Source organism: Nannospalax galili, unplaced genomic scaffold, assembly GCF_000622305.1.
Source record: "Nannospalax galili isolate Female #2095 unplaced genomic scaffold, S.galili_v1.0 scaffold196, whole genome shotgun sequence".
Lineage (NCBI taxonomy): Eukaryota > Metazoa > Chordata > Mammalia > Rodentia > Spalacidae > Nannospalax > Nannospalax galili.
Window position 1 is genome coordinate 157,901 of NW_008337421.1, and position 11,975 is coordinate 169,875.

General features: G+C 39.4%; 1 protein-coding gene across 1 annotated transcript; it reads left to right on the top strand.

Moving 5' to 3' along the window:
• The first annotated feature begins 8,176 nt into the window (after nucleotides 1–8,176).
• Nucleotides 8,177–9,118, top strand: LOC103733651 (olfactory receptor 4K3-like). Its single transcript, XM_008832538.2, has one exon. The coding sequence runs from the start codon at nucleotides 8,180–8,182 to the stop codon at nucleotides 9,116–9,118; it is 939 nt and encodes a 312-aa protein (XP_008830760.1). The 5' UTR covers nucleotides 8,177–8,179.
• The last annotated feature ends 2,857 nt before the right edge of the window (nucleotides 9,119–11,975 follow it).

The following is an 11,975-nucleotide window of genomic DNA, read 5'->3' on the forward strand; positions in this document are numbered from 1 at the left end:
AATGACCTGTAACTGTGGTGAGTCACCTGTCCTCTTGTTTAGGGAGGCCATGGAGACCCCACCAGATGAACTTAAACCAGTATCCAGTTTACATAGAGGAGGGTCAATACAGGAAATATTTCTTCCATGCTTCACTGGGATGCGAATCAGGGTCTTCTGCAAGAGCAGTAAGTGTTCTTAACCGCTGAGCCATCTCTCCAGTCCCAATGATTTTGTTTCTAATCAGAAAATGCTGCTCAGATGTAAGACTTCAAATCTTGGTCTGCAATACTGTAGTGACAACCTGTAGCTAAGGGACTCTGCTGGACAGCTTCAGTGTCAACTTGACACACCCAGATTGAGGGACCCTTGGTTGGGGAATTTCCTCTATTGGACTGGCCTGTGGCCATGTCTGAGGGCCATCTTCTTGATGAGTGATGTGGGAGGGCCCAGCCCACTGTGGGTGGTGCCACCCCTGGGCAGGTGGGCCTGTGTTGCATAAGAAAGCAGGCTGAGCAGGGGCCAGGGGAGCAAGCCAGTAAGCAGCATTCCTCCTTGGCCTGTGCTCCAGCTCCTGACCCCAGGTTCCTGCCCTGTGTTCCTACCTTGAGCTCCCTGTTGAACTGCGACCTAGGAGTTGTAACCTAAATAAACCCTTTCCTCCCCAAGTTGGTAGTGGTCAGAGTATTTTGTCACAGCAATGAAGAACAAACCAGGACAGAACTTGGTACCAGAGAGTGCAATATTGCTGTGACAGACCTGACCTTGGTGTTTTGGGGAGGACTGTGAAAGTGTTTGTAACTTTGGGCTGGAAAAGCTATTGCTTGCTCAGAGTTTGTTGCTGTGGAGCTTGGAAAAGTTATGCTGAAAGAGTTGTAAACAATGAAGGCCTGGCTTGTGAAGCTTCAAAGAGAAGCAGAGACTATCAGGACTGTTCCTATCATATTTTGAATTGAGAATCTGTGGGTTCAGGTCGGCTGGGGCTGAAAAGTCAGCTGTGATTAAGAAGAGACCAGAACCTGAAGCAAAATGTTTGCTTTACTGGGACAATTGATGTGTTTAATGGGGGCTGAAAAATCAGCTGTAAGTAACAAGAGACCAGCATCACTGTGGTGGAGTCTTCTGGCAGGTATTTCCTCAGGGTCAGCACACAGAGGGGACCTGCACCTCTATTTCAAGCTGGAGGCAGGACTTGGTAATGTGTAAGAGTCTCCTGCATGGTTCTGGTGTTGAAAGCATGAAGGGGTCACAGAGAGCAGCTGAGGCTTGGTTCTCTGAGAGGCCAGGAAAGGCCATAGGTGCAAGTGCAGCTTCAGTTGCAGTGAAGACCCCAGGATTGAAGGGGTCATGGAGAGAATCTGAGGCTTTGCACCCCAAGGAGCAAGAAGAGGCCATTGGTGAAGGTGTAGCCTCAGTTTCAGTGGAGACCCCAGCTTTTTGGAGATGCCGGGAACGTGGGATGACCACCAAGGACAGTGGCAGGTGTGGAATGGAGCCGGCCTGGGTCTGCGAGATGAGCCGAGTGTGCTGTGGACAGCAGAGTCAGAGCAGTGGAGCTGCCAGTACCCTTTGGAGCCAGAACGTGAGTGAATCCCAGATGTCCAGCCTTGAGCTACATTGCTGGACTTTGGTTTTGCTTAGGTGTGCCCGATTCTTCCCTTTGAAACAAGACAGTACTTATTTTGGATTTTACAGAAGCCCACTCACAGTTGAAACTTTTAAAAGAGACTATGGACTTTAAAGTGTTTGGATTTTTTAAGAACTGTGAGGTTTTTAAGGTTGTACTGTCTTAGGTTGTGATATTATCATATCTTGGGGACAGAAGTTGGAAAGTTATGGTTTAACAGTGATGTTTGTGTGTCAAGTTGACAAGGGGTCAATTGTGCTGGATAGCTTTAGTGTCAACTTGACACACCTGGGTTGAGGGAGCCACAATAATGAAGGGGTCATGGAGCGAATCTGAGGCTTTGCACCCCAGAGGCAAGAAGAGGCCATTGGTGAAGGTGTAGCCTCAGTTTCAGTGGCGACCCCAGCTTTTTGGAGATGCCAGGACCATGGGACGACCACCAAGGACAGCGGCAGGTGTGGAATGGAGCTCGCCTGGGTCTGAGAAATGAGCTGAGTGTGCTGTGGACGGCAGAGTCAGAGCAGTGGAGCTGCCAGTACCCTTTGGGGCCCAAAAGATTGTGAGTGAATCCCAAATGTCCACCTCAAGCTACTTTGCTGGACTTTGGTTTTGCTTAGGTGTGCCCGATTCTTCCCTTTGAAATAAGACAGTGCTTGTTTTGGATTTTATAGAAGCCCACCCACAGTTAAGAGACTATTAAGAGACTATGAACTTTTAAGTGTTTGGATTTTTTAAGGACTGTGGGGTTTTTAAGTTTATACTGTCTTATGTTGTGATATTATCCTATCTTGGGGACAGAAATTGGAAAGTTATAGTTTAATAGTGATGTTTGTGTGTCAAGTTGACAAGGGGTCAATTGTGCTGGATAGCTTTAGTGTCAACTCCTGGGTCGAGGGAGCCTCGGTTGTGGAATTTCCTCTATTGGACTGGCCTGTGGCCATGTCTGAAGGGCATCTTCTTGATGAGTGATGTGGGAGGGCCCAGCCCACTGTGGGTGGTGCCACTCCTGGGCAGGTGGGCCTGTGTTGTATAAGAAAGCAGGCTGAGCAGGGGCCAGGGGAGCAAGCCAGTAAGGAGTGTGCCTCCATGGCCTGTGCTTCAGCTCCTGTCTCCAGGTTCCTGCCCTGAGTTCCTACCTTGGGCTCCCTGATGAACTGCAACCTGGGATTTGTAACCTAAATAAACCCTTTCCTCCCCAAGTGGGTAGTGGTCAGAGTATTTTGTCACAGCAATGTAGAACAAACTAAGACAGGGACACAACCCACTACTTTTCTAAAATGATAGCTAAATTTGTTTTCTCCCCCTACCTACAAGCCTTTTTTGTGAGGGAACTGACACTGATTCTAGCCACTGCAACAGCTATCAGAGTGTCTGGAAACAAATCCTGAGTCCATCACTCTTGAGTGCAGCCTTGAAAGACAAAGGAAGCATGAGGAGGAAGCCAATAGAGGGACGTTTTGGAAGCTCTCATCAAGAAAGTCCAATGGACTCTGATATGAACATTTGAAATTTGCCTTGTTCTTACCTTGTTCTGGTTCCGTGTCTAGAACTTGTACTGCTGACTACTCTTTCATTCACTTCTCCTTCCCATCTTCAGTTCACCAGTCAATGACTTTACCCCCTGCAGATAAGAGTTATGCAATTTGGGAGTCTTTTAGATAGACCCACTGAAGGGTACCACATTTGCCTCACCCAAAGTCTCTGTTCAGCATTGAAGAAGCCAGAGCAATCTGTGTCCCAATTCCTCATTAGCAATTTGGGTAACCTCTTCAGAGGCTGGTGTGATAAGAATAGGAGGTAAGAACTGGCTAGGCAACTAGGGTCAAAAGACCCCCAAAGAAAAGTACCCAGTTTCTTGATTACAGTTCAAAATATCTTTGGGCTTCTTAGCAACATACTCTGTTACAAAGGCCAAAAATGTCAAAAGAATTTGGGAGCTCTTATCTAATCCCTAAAAGATTTTAGGGTTACTTCCTCAGGGGTGGAATGTTAGATTAGCAAAACCCCCATTAAAAAAGGAAGAGTACAGGAAGTCTTCAGGAAAAAGTGATAGGGAGATATAGGATGAGTTGGAAGGGAGGGAGTGGGTGTGGATTGGATCAAAATACCGAATAGGCATATATGAAATGCTCAAGACTTTTTTTAAAGTTAAAAAAACTGAAAATGTAAATTAACAGCTAGTAATTGGCAGAGGTTAGTGGTTAGCTGCAAGGAGGAACTATGTAGAGGGAAGGAAAAGAATGATATTAGGTGTAAGTGAGCCCTGAGCTGAAGAAGATAGATGATAGATAGATGATGATAGATAGATAGATAGATAGATAGAGACAGATAGATGATAGATAGATAGATAGATAGATAGATAGATAGATAGATGATAGATGATTAATAGATGATAGATAGATATAGAATGATAGATAGATAGATAGATAGATAGATAGTGATAGGTAGATAGATGATAGATAGATAGATGATAGATGATAGATAGCTAGCTAGATAGATGATAGATGATAGGTAGATGATAGATACATACATACATACGTACATACATACATAGATGATAGATTGATAGATAGATAGATAGATAGATGATAGATAGATAGATAGATAGATAGATAGATAGATAGATAGATACAAGATACATAAATGGATGACTGATGATATAGATGATAGAGAGATTGTAGATAGATACAAAGATATATACATAGATAGATAGATAGACAGATAGATAGAGATGATAGATGATAGATAGATGATGATAGATATAGATAGATGATATATGATAGATGATGATAGATAGATGATAGATGATGATAGATAGATAGATAATAGATAGATGATAGACAGATCATAGATGATAGATGGTAGATAGATGATAGATGAGATAGATAGATAAATAGATACATAGATAGAGATAGAGAGATGATAGATATCAAATTGAATAAATATATTTTAAAGTAAAATTAATCTTTATTTTTAAAAAAAACTTCCTTTATAATATAATATCCAATGTATAAACCTAAAGAACCTCCATTAATCACACAGGACATGGAAACAGAGGTCAGTTGACTGAGACTACCAACATATTTAACTGACCATACATGCATTGTCACATCACATTCACATCAGGTGTCTCTGGTGATGCGCATGTATCAAACCAAGAAGTCACCAGATATTAATGGTCAGAGATACAATCTGTCCAGCATTCACAACTAAAACTTCAGTCAAATCAACTGATTTGCATGCCTAGATCAACTGTAAAATCAAAATTGAAGGATACATCTTAGTACTTATCAACAGATAAAACTAATTTTTGAAACAAATACTTTTGATACTAGCCATAATTCAGTGAGGTATTATTTTTTCCCTAGTCTGATTTCCAGAATGTGCAACAGTTGGCATCACTCTCAACAAGTTCTCAAGAGATGTCCAAGGAAAATTATAGGTATATTCTCTTCTACTCAGACATAGAGCAGAAAAATTGAACCCATGGGATGTGTTTCCAGTGACGAATACTTGTCAGGCTAATGAAAAGCACTTCCTCGGGGTGTATCCACCCTGTACTTACTCATCAATAAAGAAGACCATCAGAGAATCTAAGAGAAAAGGAATTGATGACAGTACGTTGTCTCACCTCACGGGCTTTCGTGTTTAAGGTAATTTTCAGGAGTCCCTGTGACTCTTTCATGTGTGCTCACTCTGACCAAGCATGAAAATGAATTGTTCAGCACCTGATACTTAGAGTAGAAAGTTTGGAGATTGTTCTCCATCTCTCCGTCTTTTACCATAGAATTTCTATCATATTTTAACAACAGTTGTAAGACACATTGAAAAAAAATGAAGGCTTGTCTAAAGAGGATTTCTAAGTGAGTGTATCATGAAAGACAACTTTTAAAAAAAATATTTTATTATTTTTATTTTATGTGTTTGAGTGTATTGCCTGCATGTATGAAATACAACTTTTGGAACAGAGAATTAAATGAGGTGTTATGTGATGACTGAGAAGTGATTTTACTAAAAAAAAATTAGTTTGAAACCCAACTCAAAATAATAATAGCATAATCTTTCAACCCCTGCCACCCAGCCCCACCACAAGACAGCCCAGTTAGTGTAATATACTAAATACTTTGGTCCAAATTTCCCTTTGTAAAAATTGAAAACTGAGAAATTCACAGAATTTCAGGGCTAATATCACAGAAAAATATTTGTGTAGCTACTTTATATGTAAAGAGGTTTAAAAATGTTTATTTTCATACCACTAAAGCTACGGCAATTTCTCTCCTTTCTCTAATTGTTCAGTTCACCAATTCCACAATGAACCTTTCCTCTCTTCTGTGACACTCACTTGTTACAGGTTAGAATTCCAAAGTCACAGTAAGTGAACACCCTATTGCACCTTTATGTCCTCATAATATTAACTCCCCCTCTTTAGGACACAGACCAGGGTGAAATCATAGATTCTGCAAATCAAATATTTCTAGGACCTAGTCACAGTAGCATCATCTATTTAGAGAAAGTCCCAAGTCTAAAATATTTTTCAGTAAGCTTTATAAATAGCTTCTCAAAGAACAACTTACTAAAAAGAAAGAGAATATTTAATGACATGCACTGAGAACTAAACAGCTTAAATGCTTTTTATTTTCTCTGGTTATTCTTCAAACACAACTATAAGAGTGAGTTTCCTCTTTTTCACAGATGAGCAAATGGAAATAATCATCAGATTAGCTGTAGGTTTCAAGGTCATTGAGTATTAGAGTTAGGTTTGACTCAATCTAACCAAAAGTCTCTTCTACTAATTTAAATAAATACTGATGATTATTCACAGAGTAATATAATTCTCCTAATTATGTGGAATTTTAACAATTTGAAAATAAGTTTAAATAGGAGTTTGATTTTTTATTTGTGAATTTTTTATTAGGTTCAGATTCATCTTTCATGAAATCTATCACTTAAACACTGTTGGAGTCTAGCTTTGTGATGAGGATCTTCTTTGTCACTTATTCAACAGCTATTAATAATTAGCAAGGAATTTGGAAATATTTCCAAGAGCAGGAAGAGTTTTAAAGTAAAGGTCGAAGGTCAGACAAGGTGGCACATGCCTTTAGTCCCAGCAATCACTACAGGTGGCTGAAGCAGGTTGATCTCTGTGAGATCCAGGCCACCCCTGTCTACATAAGGAGTTCCAGACACTGTCTTAAAACAATAAACAAAACAAAAAGTTCAACTTATTCAAGTGTCCCATAAATTATTAATTTAGTGAGACTAAAACATCAGAATATTTTCTATAGAAATTAGGAATAAATGGGTGTGCTTTTCTGTAAGTTGTGAGACTATTGACATATGTCCAATTATACATAACATTTCTCTTTCTTACAGCACAACTTATGCTAATGATCTCGATAAGATAAAGAGAACGTATGCTTATGATGGTAGCAATTTTGATCTCCCACCTGCTGTTTTAGGAGTCACCTTGGGGAATTTCAAAGCACAAAAGATCAGAAACAAAATCTAACACTATGTCTAGAGGAAGATTAAAAAATGAAAAATAAAAATTATCTATCATTGACCTCAGAGAAATATGAAATTTCAATACAAATTAATACAATCAATGCAAGCTACAATTAAAATGAATAATCAGGAGCTGGAGAGATGGCTCAGCAGGTAAGAGCACTGGCTGCTCTTGCAGAGGACCTGAGTTCAGTTCCCAGCAACCACATGACAGCTAAACAATCTCCATAACCCCAGTTCCAGGGGATCCAAGCCCTCTTTTGACCTCTATGGGCATTGCATGCACAGGTGCTCTAAAGGCACCAGACATACATACATACATACATACATACATACATACATACATACAGGCACTCACACATATAAAATAAAAATAAATAAATCATGCACAGCCATCAACTGCCATGTCTCATGTTGCTAACTGATAATCAATCATCTCTCACACTTGATTTATTATTTATAAGACAAGGAAACAATAATGTATCTTGTTATTTGTACTGGATTTAAGTATTTATTCACACTCATCTTCCTAAATGTATGAGTCCATTTTTTAATTTACTGCAATGGTTGTTGGTTGAGCCTTACCTAAAATTCTCTTTCCTAGAATAGTGATTCGGGGTTAGAGTGTGGATGCAGCACAGTTTTTTTTTTCAGTTTTTGACTTTCTATTCTGCTTTAGCCATGCCCTATTGTCTAAGCCCTATTTTAGAATCCACTTTCTGAGAGCAAACATTAGGCATTCAGGTTTGCATTTGGGTAGAATGCAAAACATAACTGGTCAAGTTTTCTCTTCAAAAGTGTGCACATAAAAACGGACTGAGCTAAATGTTCCCAGCACCCACATACGCCTAATAACTGTCTGTAACTCCAGTTACATGGGATTTACCTCCCGCTTCTGGTCTCTGCAGACACCAGACATGAATGTGGTACACACATGCATAGAGGCACTCATACGTACACCTAAAAATAAATAAATAAATCTTGCACAACAATCCCCTACCCTGTCCCACGCTGCTAACTGATAATGAATCGTCTCTCACACTTGATTTAGAGGAGACGCTGAGCAGCATGACTGCAGGAAACCATTCTGCCGTGTCAGACTTTGTGCTTCTGGGATTCTGTCAGTCATGGAATGCACAGGTCCTACTCTTCGTGGTATTTCTCCTGCTTTACCTGATCACTGTGTCTGGAAATGTTGTCATTGTCATCTTAGTCATCACTGAACCCCGTCTCCACTCCCCCATGTATTTCTTTTTGGCCAACCTGTCCTTTGTTGACATGTGGCTTTCCACAAACACCACACCTAAGATGATCACAGACTTTCTCAGGAAGCACAAGACCATTTCCTTTGCAGGCTGCATGTCCCAGATCTTCTTCTCCCATTTCATCGGAGCACTAGAGATGGTGATACTGGTGATAATGGCCTATGACCGCTATGTGGCCATCTGCAAACCACTCCGCTACTCAGTCATAATGAGCTTTCAAAGGTGCATTGTGCTGGTTGGGACTGCCTGGATTATCGGTTTTGTGCATGCCATAAGTCAAACTGCTCTGATTGTGCAGCTGCCTTTCTGTGGCCCCCGGGAGGTAGGCAGCTTCTTCTGTGATAGACCACTAGTGATGAGGTTGGTCTGCATGGATTACAGCACCTTGAACATCTTACTGAACCTCGATTGTGGAGTTGTGGCAGTGACCTGCTTTATTTTGTTGCTGATATCCTACTCACATATTCTTGTCACTGTGTCGAGAAGCTCTAAAGCTGGTGCATCCAAGGCCCTGTCCACCTGCTCTGCCCACATCACAGTGGTGGTGCTCTTCTTTGGACCCTGCATCTTCATCTACGTGTGGCCACTCAACATCACCTGGATGGACAAGTTCCTTGCTGTGTTTTATTCTGCTTTTACACCTGTCCTAAATCCAGCTATATATACACTGAGAAATAAAGACATGAAAACTGCTTTAAAGACATTGAGTAGCTACTGTGTGGATTTCAAGAGAAATACTTAATACTTACAAAGATCTTTCAAAGTTTGTGCATGATCCAAACAGTCCTGTTACTTGAACTGTGTTCATGATTGTAATATCTTTTTGGTCAATTTTTCCTTTGATTACAATGAAGTGACCCTCTTTATTTCTTCTGCTTAGTTTTAGTTTGAAGTTTGTTTTTATTTCAAATATTAGCATTGCAACACCTGCTTGCTTCTTAGTACCATTTTCTTGGAATATTTATTTCATCCTTTCCCCTAAGGTAGTGCCCATTCTTGAAGTTGAGGTGAGTTTCTTGAGGATAGCAAAAGATGAATTTCATTTCTTAATCCATTCCACTAGCCTGTGTCTCTTCACTGGGGAATCGTGACCATTGATATTTAGAGTTATTATTGAAAGACGTGTATTTGTTACTGTAATTTCAATTCCTTTGTGTTCTTGGTCTTATTTAGTATTTCTGTAATTAAACCCTCCTTTGTCTTCTTTCTGCAATCTCTTGGGTATATTCATTCCTCTCTTCGGTCCTTCATATTATTTTAGGTATTCTCTGTAGGGCTGGTTTTGGAGGACATGAATTCCATTAGAATAAAAATCTCTAGATGGGGTTAATAGATTCCAGTGTTTGGGCTTGCACCCACTGAGGTGCATCTAGGTAAAATGCTTGGCTAGATAGAAATTGACATGTACGACAGAATGCGTGGTACCTATCGGGGGGGTGAGCTGCAGGGGTGTGGATGGGAGGGGGTGTCTATATTTGATTAAAACACTTGTATGAAATTTACAAAGACTCAATAAATATAAAGAAAGAAAAAGAACTATGTGTGTGTGTGGGGAGAGAGAGAGAGAGAGAGAACATGAAATGAGGTTAGGTAGGGGGGTGGGAATTAATCTGAGAGGAGATGAAGGGAGATCTGAATATAATCAATGTGCAGTATATGAAATGCTCAAATAATCAATAAAAATGTCATTAAAAACTTTAATAAATATTTTTTAAAGAAATAAATAAAAACAAACAACAAACTACCTCCAGATGTACAAGTTTCAGCTCAGAAATAAAATCAACATGAAAAATAAATATAACATGTCTTTTTCAAAAATCATTAATATCCCATATTTGTACCTTCCAATGAGATTGATTTGGAAGAACTTCTAGAAAAAGAATTTAAAAGAATAATTAAACTGTGTTCAAAGAACTCAATGAAAATATGAATGCACTCTATGAGAACACAAACAAAAATCTGAATGAAATAAGGAAGTTCAGATCTTGGAAGTCCAGAACTTGATGGGACTGCCATATTCCTGAAGACACTGCACACGTCAGTCACAGAACATGGAGAAATAAAGCTGGTACTGACCTGGAATCCTCATCCCCATGGGCTAGCTTTCATAGTGTTTCAAGGTGCTAGGAAAACTACCAGAAGAGAAAAGCAATCATCATTCTTGCCCAGCTGTGAACTCTAAGCTGCAATAATGACTGGCTTGGCCAGATATGCCCACAGGTAAAATAGTGACACAAAGTAATGAGTGACCAACCGCCCTCAGTTAGATTTAAGGCCCATTCCAAGAGATTAAACCCTTATGAGGCACCTGTATTGTAGCCCAAACTCTCAAAGTTAGGCAATAAACCCTAAGGGAGAGCCTACAACTACTTTTATGCAAAATAGACATAGTATTAAACCAATCCTTAATGATTTGTTACGTTACCCAAAGACAGATACATCTCTTAACTGTCATCAAAGACACTATTTTTGTAAAGTTCAATTTTAATGTAATAGAAAACTTAGAAAATGTTCTCTGTAGAAATATAAAGAGTTCCAATTATTACAGAACAACTGTGCTGAATAAATAGAATTTGCAATGTAGGGATTGCCAGTAAAATGTCTTTCATGGACACTACATATTTCTGCATTGATTGCTACGTAACTGTCAATGTATTATAACCCCAAGCATTTTTAGGGGGAACATTGACCTTTGGTGCAATAATTTTGATGTTTCGTCCTAAATAATCTATTTGAAACAATTTTCGAGGGTTTCTTCCACTTCTTTTGCTCTTTTTCTTTTTTATGGAACTTTTATGAATTTCATGCAATATATCTTGATCATATTTAGATTCCCTGTCTTAGTTGTAGTCTTCTTTTAGCCCCCACCTGCAGTCAGATTTCATGGACTCTGTCATGTATATTAAGGTTTACAGAGTAAAGTTTGTGTATTAATTTTTTTGGTCCTTAAGCATGGGAGACAGATCTTTCCACTTCTATTGTATACTTCGGTGTCTTTAAAGCATCATTGCATGATGTCCTGAGATTTAACAATTATGCTGAGACTCCTTACTCTGATGGATTTTCTCCTATAACTTGACTCTTCTTTCTTGAAGTATAGATGTTGCTTCCTTTTAATTTCTGTACTCTTGATAATATTATATGGAAAGATTCCTTTCTGGTAGGGACTTTTTGGTGTTCTCAATGCTTTTTGTAGTTGAATGTCCACATAGTTCCCCAGGTTTGGGAATTTTTCTGCTGTGTTTTTCTGAGTATGTTTCCTGTGCATTTAATTTATATTTTAATTTCCTCTTTTGAAGCATAAATTCACATTGGCCATTTATTTTTTCCAGTTTTCTTATGTATTGGTCACTTTACTATGGCTTTAATAAACAACAAGACCACAAGCAATTTAAGGAGTGGTTTATTTTTATTACAGCACCAGAGAGACAGAAGTTCAAAGTGGATGTGAGAGCATGGCAACAGGATCAGGAAGCCAAGAGATCAAATGCCAACCATAACAGGAAACAAATAGAGAAGGAAGTAGGGGAAAAAATCACAAAATCTCATTGTCTGCTCCCATGCTGGACTTTCTCTAGCAAGATTCTACTTCCTAAAGG